This window comes from Macaca thibetana, chromosome 1 (genome assembly GCF_024542745.1).
Source record: "Macaca thibetana thibetana isolate TM-01 chromosome 1, ASM2454274v1, whole genome shotgun sequence".
In the NCBI taxonomy this organism is placed as follows: Eukaryota; Metazoa; Chordata; class Mammalia; order Primates; family Cercopithecidae; genus Macaca; species Macaca thibetana.
Window position 1 is genome coordinate 132,474,290 of NC_065578.1, and position 22,045 is coordinate 132,496,334.

At 45.7% G+C, this 22,045-nt stretch overlaps 2 protein-coding genes across 3 annotated transcripts in view; one reads left to right on the plus strand and one right to left on the minus strand.

The window, feature by feature from the left end:
• Positions 1-16,601, minus strand: part of CFAP45 (cilia and flagella associated protein 45) — a 28,240-nt gene extending 11,639 nt beyond the window's left edge. Inside the window, exons 1-8 of one of the 2 annotated variants that reach the window (XM_050757599.1) lie at positions 16,501-16,601; positions 9,821-9,946; positions 7,117-7,259; positions 5,019-5,163; positions 4,512-4,682; positions 3,946-4,140; positions 3,181-3,359; positions 1,088-1,217 (exon numbers count right to left, since the gene is read on the minus strand). In XM_050757599.1, the coding sequence (XP_050613556.1) occupies positions 1,088-1,217; positions 3,181-3,359; positions 3,946-4,140; positions 4,512-4,682; positions 5,019-5,163; positions 7,117-7,259; positions 9,821-9,946; positions 16,501-16,503 (1,092 nt within the window). In that variant the 5' untranslated portion in view covers positions 16,504-16,601. The remainder of the gene's footprint in view (positions 1-1,087; positions 1,218-3,180; positions 3,360-3,945; positions 4,141-4,511; positions 4,683-5,018; positions 5,164-7,116; positions 7,260-9,820; positions 9,947-16,500) is intronic. The other variant, XM_050757608.1, reaches the window with a different exon arrangement.
• Positions 1-22,045, plus strand: part of LOC126935658 (sodium/potassium-transporting ATPase subunit alpha-2) — a 907,274-nt gene that overhangs the window by 638,726 nt on the left and 246,503 nt on the right. The gene's annotated exons all lie outside the window — the stretch shown is intronic.

Sequence of the window (22,045 nt, forward strand, 5' to 3'; positions counted from 1 at the left end):
TTGCAAGGTTTGCAATGTGCAAACCTTGATTAACGTCTAGTTTGGAAACAAGAAAGCCAGAAAAACGTATTTGGAACAATTGGGGAATATGAATGTGCATTAACTATTAAATGACATTATGGAATCACTGAATTCAAGTTTTTTATGGAGGAGGTGATAATGGTATTGTCATGTAAGAGAGTGTCCGTGTTCTTTAGAGCTGCAGGCTGAAGCGTTTAGTGGCAGAGTGTCAAGATATCTGCAACTTACTTTCAAATAGTTTAACAATAAAAAAATAAATATATATATATACACACACACACACACACACACACCCCTAGAAAGAAACAAGCAACTAAGATAAATGATTGACAATCATTAAATCTAGGTGAAGAGTTTATGGGTGTGATACAATTTTTTCAACTTTTCTGTCTGTGTGTGCAAAATTTTCAAAATAAAAAATTGAGGAAAAAAAAATTATCCAAGTGCCTGCCATGTCCCTCACTGTGCTAGAGGGTTTTATACATTGTTACATCCCAGAAAAGGCACATAGAAGAGGACATTTTAAGTCTTCTTAGTTTGGGCAGGTATGTCATCATTTCTTTTGCAATAAATACGCCTACTAATTTTATTTGGACTAACAGGAAGAAAAGGTTTGGCTTCACCACACAATTAATGACAATGGGATGCTATGTACTTTGAGTGAAGTAACAGCAGGGAGACTGGAACTCAGATATTGCTACTGTTCATCTACAAAGTATATAATATCCCTAGGGGATTGAGGGAAGACCATAAAACATCCCTATTTACTTATGCAAGGCATGCAGCCATATATTTCCTTTATGTGTCTATTCACAATGATTTGTCAGCCTCGGATCCCAAGTCCCTGGAAGGAAGGGACAATATCTATCCAAATCACTGCTCATCCCCCAGCATGACACCATGGTGAAATAAATATTTAACATGGCAATAAAAAGTTGATGGTGATGATGTTGTGAAATGAGCATGTGCCTGGCAGAAAATCATTCAACACCCTGAAACCCCAGAGTCTTGAAGGGTTTTGATGCTGCTGGTGGTGAAACGTGGCATTGTCTGTCTGGCCTGTTACCTTTAGATCTTCCTCTTGGAGCTGTTCCATATACTCCAGCATCTGCTCCTTCTCCTGCTCCCGCTGCTCAGCAAGCAGTGATCGCTCCTCCTGGTTCTTTTCCATCTGTTCCACAATTTGCCGCCTTCCTCTTGGAGAGAACAGTGCCACAGTGTCTTAGAAACCCAGGGTCCACATCTCCCAGAGTCCAACCTCCATCTAAACAACCCCCAAGGTGGGTGGGGTCACAGAAACAATTGGCAAGTGCCCCTTAAACATGGATATGCTTCATGAGCCCAGACCAAAGTCCTTAAACCAGGAAGGACCTCAAGGGTTAGCCTCCTTTCTCCTGAGCTCCTGGTTCCAGGGCTCACTTTTCCTGAGATTCTCCTTCTTTATTTGTTTGCCCAAGAGGGGCACCCCACTTGATAAAACACTTTCTACCTTCCAGTATAGAGTTTCTGAAATCCTACCACCTCCCAAATCTTCCCAGAGTAATCATAGGAAGCTAGCTGAATAGTAAAAAGCCAAACAAACAAACAAACAAAAAACAAACAACAACAACAACCAAAAAACCCAGGGTCTATAAGCAGTGTTGCCAGTGATTCCCTATGTGTTAATGGGGTGTCAACAAACTTGGAAGCATAGACCCCATGACATATGAGTAAAGGCTGGAAGAATGGGAGAAGACACAGATTGGGATAAGGATCGAGGGAAAAGAGTATGAGAGCCACATTCAGATGGAGTGCTCGAATGGCTTCATGACTCCAGATGAAGTAAACCGGAGTAAAGAGTAAAAGGGTTACATGAAAACAAGTTTGGCCTCAATATAAGGACCAGCTCAAATCATTACTGTTGCCTAATGAGACAGATTTTTCCTTTACTGGAGCTGTTTATGCAGAAGATGGACAGCCACTTAACCACTAAATAACCTTTTACTGGGAACTTACTATAGTACACCAGGTACCTACCAGAAGTACAGAGGTGAATGTACCAGGTATAGTATACCAGGTACAGAGATGAATGGTTCCAGAGAATAGGATACAGCTGGGGAGATAAAACTGCCATTCAGTGTGGTACAAGGATTATTTATAGAGGTAATTCATGTATTGAATGGTTGGCGTTCTAAATCTAGGACACTATTATTCTATAATTTACTTGCTCTGGGACTTGTCCTTTTCAGCACAAAATGAAGGGGAGACTGAATTGATTCATCCTAACATGAATTAAGCACCTATTACAGGCCAAACACTCTACTAGGCTCAGAAGCTACAGAAATTGATACGATAGGACCTGTCCCCAATGAGCGTAGCATCTAGGAGGGTCAGAGAGCCACAGCACAAGAGCACAAGAGTAGGGTGCTGGAGTATAAACACAGAGTGATGGGCGCAGAGAAGGGAGCCACTAAGCCTGCCTGGTGACATGAGGGAGGTGACAGCAAAGCTATGTATAAAGGGAAGGAGAGAGCATTTTCCAGGAGGAAAAGGAGAGGAGGGTATTCAAAAAAAGAGAAAACAACAAAAAATTAAGAACTTGTGACATGGCCTGGCATGTTGGGGGCCTGGGAAAAAGCAGAAAGTAGATGGCAGGTAGGGGTAAGAAACGAGACTGCAGCCAGACTGTGAAGTGTCTCCCAAGATTTGGGAAATAAGCTTTTAAAAGTTCTGTGATTCCGGCCAGGCTCACGCCTGTAATGCCAGCACTTTGGGAGGCTGAGGCCGGCTGATCACTTGAGGTCAGAAGTTTGAGATCAGCCTGGGTAACATGGTGAAACCCATCTCTACTAAATACAAAAATTAGCCGGGTGTTGTTGTGCGTGCCTGTCATCCCAGCTACTTGGGAGGCTGAAGTAGAAGAATCGCTTGAACCCGGGAGGTGGAGATTACAGTGAGCCAAGATTATGCCACTACACTCCAGCCTGGGTGACAGAGTGAGACTCCCTCTCAAAAAAAAAAAAAAAAGTTCTGTGATTCTGTGTATCACTTAGTAAAGTTTTAAGATAAGTAGATGACAATAATGACCATTTCGCATTTTTTCCCTCTTTGCTAGGCTACATGGACCTAAAGATACATGGAAATAGCTTAGAGAGGGAGATGCCAAAACCATATCTTTACCTAATTCTTTCCTCCCTCCTCTTCCTGTCCAGTTCCTCCTGCCTTTGAATGGATTTCTGCCGCTCCACTTCCATCATCTGATCCAACCGCTTCTCCTCTGTGTCCAGTTCTTTTTGGATCTGCTGCTTCTCCAGGATTTGGGCATCCCGAATGGCATGGCACTTAGCATTGAGGATAATCTGGAGAGTGGGGATTAAACTGTGGCACTAGGCCTAGGGATATGTAAGTTTAAGGGGAAGAAATGGGAACACAATGCTATACTGCTGAGCATGCCGGAGGTGTGCATGACTGCTCACAAGTCCGGGGAAATAAGAATGTTCTTATATTTACCTTTCCCCTGAATACAGTTGAGCTCAAAGATTTACTGGCCTCCTGCTAGGTGCCATGGTCTGTGCAAGGAGGGGCCTGGAATAGCATCTTTCAGGGAGCTACATCGTAGGGTTTTGGTGGTAATGGGTCACCCTTTGGAAATATGATGAAAGCAGTAGGCCCTCTCCTCCATCAAATTCACTTACAGATATACACACAAAATTTCTATAAAACTTCAGAGGTCCATTGTTCCACTTAGAGACCCATGAACTCCAGGTTGGACCCCTTGTTCTCCTCAGGGGAGCTAAGACACTCTTGCAGAGGCCAGGCCACAAGATTTTTAAGCTGGAAGAGCCCAACATGACACAAAAGGGATGAAAAGCCATGAGCCCATCCATAAGAACCCAAAAGTAAAACTTTAGAAAATTAAAGGAGGCAAACGTAGAGAAGATTTACCTGAGAGACAGAAATCAGAGGTGCAGGGATTGGGGAATCAGCACTTTTCGTTTGGTAAGGAAATGAACCACGTGCAAATGAGTTACAACAGAATTCAAATGAGCCTCTGGTCTTTATGCTCTCAGCCAAAGGAAGAGCTTTAGGTACTCCAAAAGCATCCAATTGCCTCGACCACCATACGTGGCCAGAACTGAACTAACAGGATGAAAATAAAAGTAACACTTCACATTTAATTTACCAATCCACAGCCCACAAAGCCTCTCCCATCTATTAGTTTATTTCATCCTGCCAATGATTCCACAAAGCAGTTTTACCACCCTCAAGTTACAAATGAAGAAAGTGAGGCTCAGGGAGGGCAAGTGACTTGCCCAAGATCACACAGCAAGCAGGTGGCAGAGCCAGTCCTCACTGTGATCACTGCAACTACCACAGCAGGTGCAGCTCTCCTGCTGCCCCTCCCCTGCCCACACCCCCACCAGTCCCTGACCTTGTCCAGTGTGGGAATAAGAGGAGGGAGGCAGGATGGCAGTGAGCGCTCAGAGGGAAGGGAGAGATGAAGAGCCCACCTTGCTCATGTCCTTGAGCTCCTCCTCCTGCTCCATCCGCAGCTTGTTGGCTCTCTGCAGGAGGTTCTGGGCCCGTTCCTTGGCTACCTCCTCCAGGTCACTGAGCTTCTTGTTGTTGTTCCACACCATCTCCTTCTGTTTCATGATCTTCTTTCGTGTCATCACTGCATCCTAAGGGAGACCAGTCTGGCTCAGTGGGGGATTATTTCATGCGCTCTGTGCCCTGGGTGCTAGCCTGGCTATCACAGGTGACCCAGTACAATTTTGCCTCGGCCAGTGATGACATCAGAACCAAGAAGTTCCACAGCCTGGCTTCATTCTCAGCCCTCCCCTTGGCCCCAGTTGCGCCCACCTCTCATCTCAGGTGTTGCTCTTTGGTCTCCTTTCTGCAATATTTCTTAAGTACGTAATTTGTGCCTCATTTCAGGGACCCCTAATGAGAGTTCCTCAGTACATTTTGATTCTGCCACCCATCTGCAGAGGCAAAGGCTTAGGGAGGTTAACTACCATGATGGCTTCCTTCTCCTTCTTGAAGGCCTGGTCCCTGGCCTCAAGTTCTTCTCTGGTCAGAACATGGGATGCCCATTTGATTCGCTGAAACTCCTCAGGGCTGATGATTAGGGATTCCCCGGAGGGATCCTCTGTGGGAACACTGACACGAGAATGAACAGATATAGGGAGGTGAGAGGGAAAGTTCTCGGCACCACACTTTAGGCTTCTCTGCTCTTTTCCCCTCTCCCCATCATGCCAGTGGACTTCTCCAGTGGCAGAAGAGACGGCAAGTGTGCCATGGGTCCATGGGGAGTAGAGGTTCCAAGGTGGGGGTCAGGTAGCACTGCAGGCTAAAAAGAGACATTTTAAGTCCTTTTTCTATAAGGTCCAACTCATATGTTACCTTCTCTGTGCAGCTGAGACCCACCCCCCATCATGTCCACATGTGCCCACTCTGCCCCCCCACCCACCAAGACCCAATAGATCACCTCCTCCTCTGAGCCCCCACTGCACTCTGTTCTTATTGCCTGTATCACAGCCAATCATGCAGGCTCTGTTTCCTTTATGAGCTCCTTCAGGACACAAACTCTGTCTTAACCACATTGGTAGCCTAGTCTCTGGCATAGCGCTTGCCACAGAGTGAGAATTCAAAACAAAGCTGTTGAATTAAACTTTAAAAACATTATTCCTCAAGGATGACATAAAAAGGGCAAGAGGACGCCAGACAAGGTTGATGTAGATGCTAGTTAGAAACCTAAGCTTCCCTGCCTATCCAGCCTAGAGAGAAGCTTTGAACCCTAAATATTAATTAAAATCTATGATCAACAATAGCCAGAGACGTCTATAGACCTCTCCTTTCTAGCTATCCAACGCATTCAACAAACCAATCGCTAATTATAATGATTACAAGCAAATGACATACATTAAAGATGGGGGAGGGAGTAGTTGGGGAGGTGGGAAGAAAGCTGCTTCTGGGTGAGGCAGGTACATGCCAATAAGACAGATGGTCTGAGACAGGAAGTGAAACCTCATCTAATAAAACTAGTGTGTGTGTGTTGGGGGAGGGTGGTCCAGGAGATGGACAGAATGAGTGAGTGGATTTGCAGCTTAGCCAAGATCTTGTGTTTCACGAAGCAGTGTGGCCCTAAACAGCCTAGGATCTGGAGTGACCAGCAGTGATCTGAATCTAAGACAGCAGTTCATACTACTTTCAGCAGCCCTGAAAAATAACCAGCCACTTGTCCTCTGACGTGTTTTCAGGACCAGATGGCTCCAAGAAGGAGCCCTTCCTCCAGCTCCAGGAGTGGCTGCAGGGCTCTAGCCACATCTGGCCACTTGATGCCAGGGCTGACCAGACATGGTCAGTAAGGGACCGCAGTCCAACACAGCTCCTGGGGTGTGTCCCAGATGTGCTGCCCCAGCTGTGACACAGGTAGCATTTTCTGGGAATTAGGGTTTTTAGTGAGTGGAGCCAGGGCAGGGAGAACGGTTGTAAAGGGTGAAGCACTAACACAAGAGCTAAACCACCGAGCAGTGTTGGCTCATGGCACATGGTTGAGCTAGGCCTAAGCCCCACAGGAGGGGCTCAAGCCTGGGGGCAGCTCTAGTCAGGAAGCGGGGCTGAGCTAATCCCAAAGGAAACCAAGGAGCCCCTGTGAATTTCCTCTTACGGCTTTAGAGTCTGGGAGGAAGCCAGGGGTCTAATGAGGCATCTGGTCAGTTTCCCTTTGCTTCAGATTCTTAATGCAGCCGAAAGGAAGTGACTCATCTGGATCACTTCTCTTTAGAGAGGGCACTAATGGGGACTTAGAGAGGACTCACTAAGCACCTCCCCTCTACCAGTCCCTTAGCTCACACAGCCAGCCAGAAGTAAGGAAGGAGAATGAAGCTGAGAATAAAGGACAGTGGCAATAATAGATACAATGGGAGAAACAAGAGAGGCCAGGACGGAGAAGAAAGAAAGAACTATCAAACAAAAAGGGGAAAATGAATAGGAAAGAAGTGGGGATTGGACGGACAGAATGAAACCAGGTGGGTTTATCCATCTCCTTGCAAAGATCCTTAGCAAAAGGATAGGGACTGGGCAAAGAAGGACAGGGGACTGTGTACTTACATGAGCTCTCGGACCATGTCCCGGGTGATGAGCTGGATGGTCTCTGGCTTTCGATCCAAGCCCAAAGCAGTGAGAGTTTTTTGAAGGGTATGCTTATCTCGGAGCAGCACAATGGGGCTGTCACTCTGGCCCTGGGCTGGGGACTATGAGTTCAGAAAGAATAGCTTAGAAGCTTGTCACCCCCACTTCCTGCTGGTCAGTCCTAACTTCAAGGATAGACCAGCGTGATGCCCTATATCTGAGCATGGCTGGATGTGTTCTGTACTGACCAGCTTTTCTTTTCTTTTTTTTTTCTTTTCTTTTTTTCTCCTGAGATGGAGTCTTGCTCTGTCACTCAGGCTAGAGTGTAGTGGCACAATCTTGGCTCACTACAACCGCTGCCTCCCGAGTTCAAGCAATTCTCCTGCCTCAGTCTCCCGAGTAGCTTGGATTACAGACAACCACCACCACACCTGGCTAATTTTTGTGTTTTTAGAAGAGATGGGGTTTCTCCATGTTGGCCAGGCTGGTCTCAATCTCCTGACCTCAGGTGATCCGCCCACCTGGGCCTCCCAAAGTGCTGGGATTACAGGCGTGAGCCACCGTGCTGGGTCCTGACCAGCTTTTCAGAGAACAAGTCTCTTGTTCTTGCACAGATATTCCTTGCAGAACGGTAGGGATAGTAAAGAGTGGCGGTCACTAGTGTGTGTCTATACCCAGTCTAAAGTTATCAGGAATGAAAGCAAATTTCTGGTCTCTAGGTTTTCCTCTCTCCATGAAAGATTTTCCTTTACGAAAGAAGAAATAATTATCTCTCTAGGACCACACAGTGGGTTTGAAGCAATATAATTTGTTACAGACTCTTACAGTCTTTGACCTTGGTCATTTTAAATTCTTTCTTACAATTAAATTACTTTAATCCCCGCAAAAAGCCATATTGAGGGAGATAGAAATTGCTAAATGACCTGCAGAGGCCTACCCTTAAGATCTATGGGTAGTTCTCTACCAGCTCATTGAGTTGGTGCTGAGGTCAGTGAGTTAGAATTCAGCAAGAACACAGACTGTGTTTTTTTTGTTTTGTTTTTGTTTTTCAAAATTCTCCAACCTGAAGGAGTTAGATAACAAGAAAATGAAATCACCTGTTTCAGAAAATGTCTAAACACAGGAAAGGATGTGTCATTAATGCAGCCACTGTGATCCTGACCGGAGGCAGGGGGATGGCCCCGCTTGTCCTACCTCACTTTGCACTCACAGTCCCCTGTGTGCTGCTGCCACCTGGTGCCCATCTCTGCTTTCACGTGGGCACAACTCAGTCATGCCACAGGCCACCTCTGCCCTCTACTGCCTGTTGAGAGACTTCCTGAACTCTTACCCACCAATGAGGCCAAAGAAACTGGGCAAGGGACAAGCATTTTTCTGATAACCCCCTTTTGCCAGCCAGCGTGACTGCTCCTGGAGAACTCAGCCAATTCCAAATCTCTCTTTGCTTTGACTAGAAAACTCCACATGTACCCACAACAACAGCAACAACAACACAAATGTCTGTAAGTGAAATTGCATTTCGGCCAGGTGGGGTGACTCACACCTGTAATGCCAGCACTTTGGGAGGTCAAGGCAGGCAGATTGCTTGAGCTTAGGAGTTCAAGACCAGTGTGGGGAACACGATGAAACCCTGTCTTTACAAAAAATACAAAAATTAGCCAGGCATGGTGGTGTGCACCTGTAGTCCCAACTACTTGGGAGGCTGAGGCAGGAGAATCACTTGAGCCTGGGAAGCGGAGGTGGCAGTGAGCCAAGATTGTACCATTGCACTGCAGCCTGGGTGACAGGAGTGAAACCCTGTCTTAAAAATAAATAAATAAATAAATGCATCTGTTGATCCTTTCCCTTACCAACAGGAAAACTGCTGCAGAGTGAGAGTCTTCTAAATGGATTAAGAAGCCTATCTTGATCCCTCTGGAGAGTCCTCTTCAATTCACAATGAAGATGTTGAAGAGCAACACCAACTCTCCTCTCCCCACCTTCCCCACTGGCAGAGGGATTCAGATCACTATTGGTGTCTCTCTTTCCCTTTTCCCCTTCTCTTAAACTCTCACTGCCCTTCTCTCCATGTCTCATTCTCTTTTTCTCCTTCCCTCTCTTCCTTCTCACCTACTAAACTCCATGTGTACCAAAATCAGTCAAAGCTCTATTATCTAGCTCTCTTTATCCAGACTAAAGGAGTTGTCAACCTCCTGGTCTAGACAACACTTGCAAATAAAGACCTGCTCATTTCCCAAAGCTAAATAATTGTTTTAGTTGAGCAACTGAGAAAGGAGGATGGTTTTGTGTTGTACTCTGATGCTATCTATTATCCTTGGATGGAGGGGGAAGATGTTGCTCTTGTCTGCAAGCTTAGCCCATCAGCCCTCCAGCGGTTCCATCATGGAGCTCAACTGCAACTATTGCACTCTCTGCAGCTGAGCCTCCCTTTTGACATTACAACAGATTTTAAACACTGTGAAGACATGAGAGACTCTGGGGTGGAAGAAGCCGGGTGTCCCTGTTGAAATAGGCCCCACTAGATCCCAAAGCTCTGCAACTCAGGTCTCAGAATTCCCCTTTGTCTTCAGTCTGAGAGCTACCTATGAGAGCAAGGTTACTCAGCAGAAGCTTTGCCCTGAGCTACATTTTTGGGCTTCTGCCTGCAGGTGGCATTGACTTGAAAGGACTTGTTGAAGATTACCTTGATATCTCCAAAGAGGCTCTCATCCACTTCAGAGCTCACGGCTTTGGTCCGATAGCGAGCCTTATTCCTTGACCTGTTGGAAGCGGCGGAAGAGGAGCTCAGGATGCCAGCTGTGCTTAGTGGCTGCAGGAAGAGGCAGAAAGTTTGGGTCATCAGTACTGAGTGGCATCCAGGTCCTGAGCAGTCAACAATTCACCAGCCCATGCTGGGGGAGTGGGTGGGCATGTGAAAAAGAAACAGTTAGGGAAAGCGGCTGTGTAAACTCTGAACCGTAGGGGACAAAGAGTAACAGATGGAGGGCATCCCTACAGAGCAGGGGGGTCTCTGCAAAAAGAGAGCTCTGCACAAAGGAGCATTTCTGTAAAACAGTTGATCTCATAGAAGTAGAGAGTAGAATGGTGGTTACCAGAGGCTGAAGACAGGAAGGGGAGGGGCATGGGGAGAGGTTGATCAATGAGTGCACAGTTACAGTTAGATAGAAGGAATAAGTTCTGGTGCTCTATTGCACAGAAAGGCCACTATAGTTGATAATAATGTACTGTATATCTCAAAAGAGATACACAATATCTAGAGGAGAGGATTTTGAGAAATATAAATGTTATAAGATTAAATGAGATGGTAAGATCTAGTATTTGATAGCACAATAGAATGACTAGAGTTAATAATGTATATTACTATATATAAATGTATATTAATATACATGTATATAATAATATATAACTATATATAAATGTATATTATATACATGTATATAATATATATTACTATATATAAATATATATTAATATACATGTATACAATAATATATATTAATATACATGTATACAATAATGTATATTATTTATATTGTATATTTCAAACTATCTAGAAGAGAGAATTTTGAGTGTTCTCACCGCAAAGAAATGACAAGTGTTTTAGGTAATGGATATGCTAATTACCCTAATTTGATCATTATACAATGTACATACATGTATCAAAACATCACACTGTACCCCATAAATGTGTACAATAATTATGTGTCAATTAAAAACAAAACTGCTTTGTTTTTTGCGGTTTTTTAAAAAGCAATTCCATAGTCCCCGAAGCTGAAGGCCAAGTCGGCCACATAGGATGGAAGTAAAGATAAAAGAAGCAGGAATGGCAGGAGGAGAGAAGCAACAGTTTCTCATTATCAGACTAGTACCAGTTTCCCAAGAGGACAACCTCTCGTGGGGCAATTTGGACTTGCCTCTCCAGACATGCACAGTGTCCCCTTTGCCTCCAGTCTTTTCAGCTTGTGCTTCAAGTCTTTCTCACAAATGATACCACTGTTTGACCTCCTTCGTATCTCCACAATCTTACAAGGTTATGGTGGGAGCACAGGATATGGAAAAGCGCCTCACCCACTGCTTGGCATGTGGCTGATGCCCAATAAACTTGAGGCAGTGGTGAATGATAAATGATTACTAGCTACAATCAAGCAAACCAGTTCATAATATCCACTATTTGGCTGTTTCTCTCCCAAGACCCTTTTAGTGTGCCTTAGTCATTTTTTAGCCCCCTACTAACTTCCTATTTTGGCAAATTCCCCATCTAATGAGTTGTGGGAGATAGTGCTCATCTCCAACTGCAGAAGCTGAAAACATCAAATATTCACCTTCTCAGCCTGCCCAAGGGACCTAGGCTTACCCAGTGAGATGGCCCTGGACTGACAATGACTAGGGAACTAGTGAACCAAAAGGCAGAACAAGGAAAACCTTTCTGACCCAAACAGAACTGGCAGTCAGACCCAGTGTCTGGACAACACTGATAACGATGCCAGCAGCAGCACCCTATGTACAGAGTTGGAAGTTTTGGGGATACAACAGTGCATCAGGGTCCTTGCCAGATCAGTTCTAGGTTTTGATCGTGGTCTTGATTCCAGCTGCAGAACCTTCCTTTGTTCCTATTTTTGAGCTCTCCAAAACCCTCTTAACACATTCTCTTTTACTTAAATTGGAATTCTGGTTCTGTCGCTTGTAACTAAGAATCTGATTAACACAACCTCCATTCCCAAAGGACAGGCAGCTTCAGCTCAGTCCCAAGAGTAGACGTCTATCTTGAAAAGGTAGTGTCTACAAGGACTACTGGATGACTCCAGGCTTATGATAAAGCTGACTCAAACCTCACTTTGGAGGAGCCCATATGCCCCACATCTCTCTAAACTGGGTTACCTTAAAGGAATGGGCCAGACACATTCCCAAGACTGGGAATCAGCAGCTGTCAAGGGAACAGGGTAGACAGGGAAATATACGATGCATTCCAGGTCACTAAGCCCTGGACAGTGTTCTGAAAGCTCTCTCTGATCTGTCATTACCAACCAGACATCCCAGTGCCTGTTACACCTGTATCAGGTTTTCACACTCAATTGGACAATTATTTTCCAGCTGTCTCTGTGCTGTACATTGAACACTGCTATATGTGCATTTCCCTCACTGCCTGGCACAGCCAGCAAAAGGCTAACACAGGGAGTCTCCCTCTACAGCCTCAGCCAGCCCCAATACAGTAGAGCAGAGAAGCTTGGATTTATTAAAAGGTAAAAATAGCAGCCCCAAGGATGCCTAATAACAGCCTCTAAAGGGTTATTATATGGTAGGTGGTGAGCTACAGCTCCCCTTTCCACCAAAAATAGAATAAGAGGAAATGAATAGAAACTTCAGTAGGTGGGATTGAGGCTAAGCATTTGGAATAACTGGAAAAGGTGGAAGGCTTTGGATCATGAGTTTTGCATGTAATTAAGGGAAAAGGCGCAGTGCCTGGCACATACTAGGAACAATATAGCAACGTGCATTTGATGAAGAAAGATGACCTCTCAAGGACAGGACTGCAGACCAGATTGAGATGGATACTTTTCTGGAATATGCCTGCCTGACTCCAAGTCACTCCGCCATTCCATGTTTTCCAGATCACGTATGTGGTCTCCACTGTGGATAATAACGTATGTGAAAGGGCTTTGGAATACAGATGGAAAGTATTATTGTTTTCCATTTGTTTTCCTGTCTCTTTTCAAGGACTCCAACAGGTTTTCCCTTGTGCTGAAGTGTCCGCCAGACTGCAGGTTCCTCCAGGGCTGAGCCTGCATCTCCTGTTTCCTATGCCCTTGGTACCCATGTCAAGAGGAAGTCACAGCAAGGACTGCCTGAGCCAGAACAGAGGAAGAAAAACAGATGACCACAGAAAAGTGGCCACTGAGCAGGACAGAGGGAAGCTCTGAACTCTAGGGTTGGGTGGTTGAGAAAACCTCATTTGGAAAATGCTGACTTTGAAGCCACAGCCTTACACCAGCGTTAGAATAAACAGTTTTGCCAAGGGTAACAAGGATTACAGAGGTCACTGTGTAAACATACTAGAAAAAAATGGAGAACCAAGCATAAACATAAAGTTGGATCTCTCTGGGCCAGAGGCAATAGTGAAGAAGTTCTTTTAGGAGGTGACGGGCTGGTTTTCTTCTTTGCATGACCAAATAAATATTGCCAAGAAGCTGAACTGTGCATAAGGAGAAGCATATCCAGTCCTGCTTGTGGGGAGACAGCTCTTGAAGGGAAGGCAGCTGAGAAGGCAGGGGGTCTGGGGAAAATGAGGACTGGGGACAGATAAAGATGCCAGCCCTGCTTTGATATTTTCGTCTTGGTGACTCAGCTGACTCCCCCTCTCTTCATAAGCCTTCCAACTCCTGGAGCACAAGAATTCAGCCACAGCTAGGAGCTCTATGAGAGACTCTGATGCAGAAAGATTTGCTGATCAAACAAATAATGATTTTGATTTGCAGACATTGATACAGGATGATCTCCATAACACGTTAAGTTGTAAAGAAAACAGACTGTAAGAAACACATAAGGCTGGGTGCCATGGCTCATACCTATAATCTCAGCATTTGGGGAAGACAAGGCGGGTGGATCGAATGAACTCAGGAGTTCAAGACCAGCCTGGGCAACATGGCAAAACCCCATCTCTATAAAAAGTATGAAAATTAGCCAGGCGTGGTGGCGTATACCTATAGTCCCAGCTACTTGGGAGGCTGAGGCAGAAGGATAGCTTGATCCCGGGAGGCAGAGGTTGCAGTGAGCCAAGGTTGAGCCACTGCACTCCAGCCTGGGTGACAGAGCAAGATATTATCTCAAAAAAATAATAATAATAAAGAAAGAAAAAGAAATATAAGTATTCTTGGCCAGGCATGGTGGCTCATGCCTGTAATCCCAGTACTTTGGGAGGCCAAGGTGGGTGGATCACCTGAGGTCAGGAGTTCGAGACCAGCCTGTCCAACATAGTGAAGCCCCCGTCTCTACAAAAAAATACAAAAATTAGCCAGGCATAGTGGCATGTGCCTGTAATCCCAGCTACTCGGGAGGCTGAAATCCCAGCTACTTGGGAGGCTGAGGCAGGAGAATCGCTTGAACCCGGGAGGCAGAGGTTGCAGTGAGCCAAGATCGCGCCACTGCCCTCCAGCCTAAGCGACTCCATCTCAAAAAGAAAAACAAATGTAGAAGTATTCTTGTAAAGATGTTTGAATGGCAGGTATGTGCCCAGAATGTATTACTGAAAGCATGTTCAAAAAAATGTTTAACAGTATGTCAGGTAAGCTTTACCATCTTAAATGTTTCTTTATTGAATAATTTCCTACAATGAGTAGACAGCTATTTTTATGACCAGAAAAAAAAAAAACTATTTTTTATTTGAAAACAAAGCATAGCAACGGGCCTGGTGCCCCAACTCTGAAAGCAAGAGAGTACAACCCTTTAAAAAAAAAAAAAATAGCATTATATATTCCGGGATCCGGGATGTTTCACTCAAATCCAGCAAGACGAAGCTGGAATGGGGCTAGAATAGGTCAGTATGGAGTTTCCCTGATGTAATTTCAACACCCATCAACTGAACGAGTTGATATGTTCAGGAAAGATATGTCTTTTCCTAGATGTCTTACCCATTCTGAGATCTAGTTCTTTTTTTGCACAGAGTCACCGCAGGCTGGCAAATTCAGGCTTCAAACCCTTGGCCTGGTTCTACTTCCCTTTCTGAAGACTTTAGTTACCAAGTAAGGGAGAGTCCCATGAACCAGACCCCTTGCCTTTTACTCTGAGTGATCTACGCAATTATCCTTTCTTCAAGTGGGACCAAGTTGGCCATCTGTAGGATGCTACCAGAAGATAACATCCTAGTCAGTACTGAGGTCCCCATCTCTCCTTCTGGAGGATTTTAATCATTATTTTTATAAGAGTTCTGGAAGTCTGCCTAATTGTGAGCCTCACCACCCTTACTATCTCTTCTCACACCTTTAAATATTCTCCAAACCTATTGAGTAGCACCATATGTACACAAACACACATACCTGGCCTACCAGAGATCACTAACTTAGACCCACTGCTTCTCAAAAGTGTCCATATGCCCAGTCCTGTCCCAGGAATTTCAAAGGGGCTCAGTCAGTGAGTCAAACCCCTGCCCTGAGTGGCTCCTGGATGGGGAATCCCCGATCTGGGTGCTCTGAAGTCCACGAGTCTTGCCCAGGTGCAACTTATGACCTGTGAGAGCTTGGAAATAGGAAATTTTTAAAAGAGGACAAAAGGGGAACTAACATTTACCATATGCCCTTAGACACCAGGCATGACAGTAGGTGCTCACGTACATACATACGCTACTGGGTTTGTAAGGTGCTGAGAGAAGATGGGACACTGAATCAAATAGAATACATAAGTGAAAAGGGATCCCCCCCACCCCAATTACAACACTGCAGGGAGTCCTCAAAAGTCAGGAACTGCTCTTTGTTGAAGGCTTGTTTAATAATTAACAAAACTCTTCTGAGGTCCACTGAGCCCCAGAAAAGCAATGCAGCCTCTGGGCCTGAAGTTTGTCCACAAGTATACCCAAGTAGCAACCTTTGCCACCTGTTGTGCCCCAGACATTCTAGGTCAGTTCCAATAACCCAAGACTCCAACACTTATCCTCTGCCCTTCTTCTCCCTTCTGGGACCAACACACTGAAGCCCAGGCATCCCCTTCATGGTTCCTCCCAGGCCTTGCTGGCCTTCTCAACCTTCAGGACCCTGACGGTCCTCCCCATTCCAGTGAAACCCAGGCTGACAGGCCTGTCCCAGTCTCTCTCCCGGGCCTTGCAAACCTGAGACACTCCTCACTCACTCACCCATTTATTCATTCATTCATTCATTCATTCATTCACTCATTCATTCACTGCCAAATATTTATTGACTATCTACTGAGGGACAGGAAGCCCTGCTAACAGGAGAAAAACCTGAGGCTCGGGCACATTAGATGACTTATCCACAGTCATCTTGCTAGTTAGTGGCAAAACAGGTACCACTACCCATTATCTGGCCTCCTCACCCGTGTTTTTTCCCACACCACATCCACAATCTTTGGTCCACTGAGGCTCCGGTCTGATGGCATCGGGGAGAGGGTTGGGACATCCCTTTCTCTCCAACTGCTCCGCTCAGCGCGCTCCACATTTCCAATCACTATCGACGCTATCCCTAATTCCCCTTCTGACCCCACCTCATGATCTCCCTTGCTTCTTCTAGAGGTGTTCTTACTCCTGGGCCTTCCCGACCCTTAGACCCAACTCTGCCCTCCCCTAGGCCCCCACTTTCCCCACTCAGAGCCCCCACACAATTCAGGACACAAGAGGCCCCATCTGAGGTTCTCCCTCACCATGTCCTCAGCCACACGCCCTGACTCCGGACCTCTGTCGCCGCCCGGGCGCCTCCAAGGCCTTGGTGTTGACGCGTTACCGTGGCAACCACTAGCCCGCGTTCCTCGGCTCAGGCCCCGCCCCCGGCCCCGCCCCTCCCACCTCCAGTGGGCAGTTGCCTTGTGCTGGAGGCGTAGGAACCCGAGCCGGTCGCTCCAACCGTTGCAGCCCCGCGCTCCAGCCCAACAGCGGCTCTGAAGGATTGACCCGCCCTAGCGTGACCTGCTCTGCACTTTCGCTTTGGCCAAACTTTTAGGTCAGAACCCGAACTTAAAGAGCTTACCATGGGCCGAGGGAGTTCTAACTGTCAGCGGCCCACGGTCACAGTTTTCCCCAGGGACTTCACCTAGGTTACTATGATTACCCTTGCCCCACTGCCCAGGAGGCGCCAAGCCAACCCCTGATGAGTGTAATCTGCAGAGAAGCCAGCAGGATCAGACCAAACTAGTTTCACAGCAGAAGACAGTCTGGTCGGGTCAAGAAAGAACTTCCAGCCCTGAGGATGTCTCTGCAGTCTCAGAAGCAGTTTCTTAAATTGCGGGCCTCAAATCTCCGGCTAAGAATCACCTGGAGAGTTTATTAAAAATGGAGGCCCTACATTAGAATAAGTCAAAAGCTAAGGAACTGACCTTGGGGTACTACTTCCTAGCTGGTATGTACTGTTCTAGAAAGTACATAGGGGTTTTGTCATTTTTTCCAATTTGGTTTGGCCTCTCTACCTCCCAGCTTGCAGGGCTGGCATTGAACTCACCTCGGTAGGCTGCGTGCTCCAAGCCTCACAAAGCTGTCCCACCAGACCAAGGACGTTTGTCTTCCTCCGGTGCTGATTAGCTAAGCTCTTGGTGTGACTCTGTGAGTCTCTGAGCTGCTTTCTCAAACCTCTCTCCAAACCCTCACAGCCAGTCTTTCTGAAGCTCTTACTCCAACTTGCATACTGAAGGCTGTTCACAAGCCCCAGGGGAATGGAAGAAGGGAGACAAGGTCACTTCTTGCTGCTTTTAAAAGGACTTTTTCCAACAGGCTTCACATTCCTTCCCTAGATTTCCCAGCCTTTATCTCCTTTGGGATTAAGTGTACGAAACTGTGTCCCTGCGCAGAGTCCCACCAAGTGTTGAAGGCTTAATCAGAGGGAGAAGGGAAGGCCTGAAGAGAAGGAGCACAGTCCATGGGAGGCTTGGGACTGAGAGAGGGGGTTGTTCTGTTCCTGGGAACCTTCCTTACTAAGCCTTGGCATTAGAACCCCCTTCCCTGCAGCTCAGAAAGAAGGAAAAACAAGTAACCGGCCCACTGTAGACAAGGTGCTTCCTGTATTCTTTTCACCCCATTCTCCCAGGCACATCTGCATGACGTAGTTACTATCCCTGTAACCAAAGAGGAAACTGAGGCCAAGAAAAATAATTGTCCAAACTGAAAGTCTGTATCTTAGCCCAGGGTGACTCTCTGAAGAAAAGGTGCAAAGTTGAGGCAGAAAGGGCTGGGCACGGTGGCTCATGCCCATAATCCCAGCACTTTGGGAGGCCGAGGTGGGCAGATCACGAGGTAGGAGTTGGAGACCAGCCTGGCCAACATAGGGAAACCCCGTCTCTACTAAAAATACAAAAAATTAGCCAGGGGTGGTGGCGGGCACCTGTAATCCCAGCTACTCAGGAGGCTGAGGCAGAAGAATGGTTTGAACCCGGGAGAGGAAGATTGCAGTGAGCCAAGATCACTCCAGCCCAGGCGACAATGCAAGACTCTGTCTCAAGGAAAAACAAAAAAAGGTTGAGGCAGGAAGGAGGGAATGACAGAGTGCAGTGTAAGGGACTTGCCTCTCAGCAGGCAATTACACGCCTATAATCCCAATACTTTGGGAGCCTAAGGCAGAAGGATTGCTTGCATCCAGGAGTTTGAGAACACCCTGGGCAACATAGGGAGATCTCATCACTACAAAAAATCAAAAATTAGCCAGGCATAGTGATACATGCCGGTGGTCCCAGCTACTTGGGAGGCTGCACTAGGAGGGTCACTTGAGCCTGGGAGGTTGAGGCTGCTCTGAGCCATGATCATGCCAATGCACCCAGCCTGGGTGACAGAGTGAGACTCTGTCTTGAAAAATAAAGTAAATAAAATACAATAAAAATTTATCTCAAAGCTAACAATGCTTAAGCTTCAGGCCTCTCATTTACGTAAGCACATGTCAAGGCTCAGAGAAGAACCCCTGGCAATGTGTCTACAGGCATACCTTGGAGATATTGCAGATCAGGCTTCAGAGCACTGCAGTAAAACTAATATCACAATACAGTGTGAGCAACACAAATTATTTGGTTTCCCAGTGCATATGAAAGTTACATTTGCACTATAGTGTAGTCTATCAGGTGTGCAATAGCATTATGTCTAAAAAAAAATGTGCAGACTTTAATTTAAATATACTTCATTGCTAAAAAGTGCTAACAATCATCTGAGACTTCAGCGACAGTCATCATCTTTTTGTGGGTGGAGGGTCTTGCCTCGTGTTAATGGCTGCTAACTGATGAGGGTAGCACTTGCTGAAGGCAGAGATGGCTGCAGCAATTTCTTACAATGAGACAACAGTGAAGTTTGCCACATCAGTTGGCTCTTCGTTTCTTTTTTTTTTTTCAAATGGAGTTTCACTCTTGTTGCCCAAGCTGAAGTTCAATGACGCGATCTCAGCTCCCTGCAACCTCTGCCTCCCGGGTTCAAGATATTCTTCTGCCTCAGCCTCCAGAGTAGCTGGGATTACATGCGCCACCACACCCAGTTAATTTTGTGTTTGTTTGTTTGCTTGTTTGTTTTTAAGACAGAGTTTTGCTCTTGTTGCCCAGGCTGGAGTGCAATGGCGCGATCTCCGCTCACCACAACCTCCACCTCCCGGATTCAAGCAATTTTCCTGCCTAGGCCTCCCGAGTAACTGGGATTCGAGGCATGCAGCACCATACCCGGCTAATTTTGTATTTTTAGTAGAGACAGGGTTTCTCCATGTTGCTCAGACTGGTCTCAAACTCCCGACCTCAGGTGATCCGCCCGCCTGGACTTCCCAGAGTGTTGGGATTACAAGCGTGAGCCACCGCGCCCGGCTGACTCTTTCATGAAAGATTTCTCTGTAGGATGTAATGCTGTTTCATAGCATTTTACCCACAGTAGAACTTCTTTCAAACTTGGCATCAATCCCTTCAAGCCCTGCAGCTGCTGTATCATCTAAGTTTATGGAATATTCTAAATTCTTTTTTTGTCATTTCAATAATGATTACAGTGTCTTCACCATGAGTAAACTCTTTTCTGTTTGTTTGTTGTTTTAAAGCTCCATCGTCAATGGAATAGGAGTAGATTCTACCCCCTAAGAAACAACTCCTCACCATTCCAGTTTCATCACGAGATTGCAGCAATTTGGTCACATCTTCAGATTCCATTTCTGATTCTAGCTGTCTTCCTATTTCCACCATGTCTGGTATTACTTCTTGCACTGAAGTCCTGAACCCCTCAAAGTCATCCATGAGAGTTGGAATCACCTTCCATCAAACTCCTGTTAATCTCAATGTTTTGATCTTTTCTCATGAATCATAAATGTTCTTAATGGCATCTAAAATAGCGAATCTTTTTCAGAAGGTTTTCATTTTACTTTGCCCAGATGCATCAGAAAAAAAAATCATTATCTATGGCAGTTATAGCCTTACAAAATGTATTTCTTAAATAATAAGACTTGAAACTGGAAATTACATCTTGATCCATAGGCTACAAAATGGATATTGTGTTAGCAGAAATGAAAACAATATTGCTCTTCTACTACATCTCCATCAGAGTCCTTGGATGACTAAATGTATTGTCAATGAGCAGTAATATTCTGAAAGAAATCTTTTTTTCTGGGCAGTAGGTCTCAATAGTGGTCTTAAAATATTCAGTAAACCATGTTGTAAACAAATGTGCTGTCATCCCAGCTTTGTTGGTCCATTGATAGAGCACAGGCAGAGCCAATTTAGTATAATGCCGAAGGGCCTTAGGATTTTTGGAATGATAAGTAAGCATTGCTCTCAACTTAAAGAAACCAGCTGGCAGGGTGTGGTGGCTCATGCCTGTAATCCCAACACTCTGGGAGGCTGAGGTGGGCAGATCATTTGAAGTCAGGACTTTGAGACCAGCCTGGCCAACATGGTAAAACCTATCTCTACTAAAAATGCAAAAAAAAAAAGATCTGGGCATGGTGACATGTGCCTGTAATCCCAGCTACTCGAGGCACGAGAATCACTTGAACCCAGGAGGTGGAAGTTGCAGTGAGCTGAGATTGTGCCGCTGCACTCCAGCCTGTGTGACACAGTGAGACCTTTTCTCAAAAAAAAACAAAAATAAAAAAATAAAGGAACCAACTGTGTTAACCCCTAACAAGAAAGTCAGCCATCCCTTTGAAGTTTTGAAGCATTGACTTCTCTCTAGTCAGGAAAGTCTTAGATGGTATCTTCGTCCGTAGAAGGCTGTTTCATCTACATTCAAAATCTGTAAGTGTAGCCACCTTCATCAATTGTCTTAGCTAGATCTTCTGGATAACTTGCTTCAGGTTCTGCATCAGCACTTGCTGCTTCACCTTGCACTTGTATGTTATGGAGATAACCTCTTTTCTTAAACCTCATGAACCAACCTCGGCTAACTTCAAACTTTTTTTCTTCCTCACCTCTCTCACCCTTCATAGAAGTGAAGAGAGTTAGGGCCTTGCTCTTGAGTAGGTGAACTTCTGTTTTCTTTTTCTTTCTTTTTTTTTTTCTTTTTTTTTTTTTTTTTGAGACAGAGTCTTGCTGTGTTGCCCAGGTTGGAATGCAGTGGTGCGATCTCAGCTCACTGTAAGCTCCGCCTCCCAGGTTCACACCATTCTCCTGCCTCAGCCTCCCGAATAGTGGGACTACAGGCGCCCGCCACCGCGCCTGGCTAATTTTTTTGTATTTTTAGTAGAGACAGGGTTTCACCGTGTTAGCCAGGATGGTCTCAATCTCCTGACCTCGTGATCCACCTGCCTCAGCCTCCCAAAGTGCTGGGATTACAGGCGTGAGCCACCGTGCCCGGCCCAACTAGGTGGACTTAAGGGAGTGTTGTAGCTGGTTTGGTCTTCTATCCAGAGCACTAAAACTTTCTCCGTATCCGGAATAAGGCTGTTTCTTTTGCTTATCATTCATGTGTTCACTGGAATAGCACTTTTAATTTCCTTCAAGAACATTTCTTTTGTATTTGCAATTTGGCTAAGTGGCACGAGAGGCCTAGCTTTCAGATTATCTTGGCTTTTGATGTGCCTTCCTTGCTGAGCTTAATCATTTCCAGCTTTTGATTTTTTTTTTTTTCAGAGAGAGACGGGATCTTGCTACATAGCCCAGGCTGGACTCCAACTCCTGGGTTCAAGCCATCCTCCTGCCTCAGCTCTTGAGGAGCTGGTACTATAGGCGTGCCTCCTCACCTGGATCAGCCTTGGATTTAAAGTGAGAGACAGCAACTCTTCCTTTCATTTAAATGCTTAGAGGCCATTGTAGG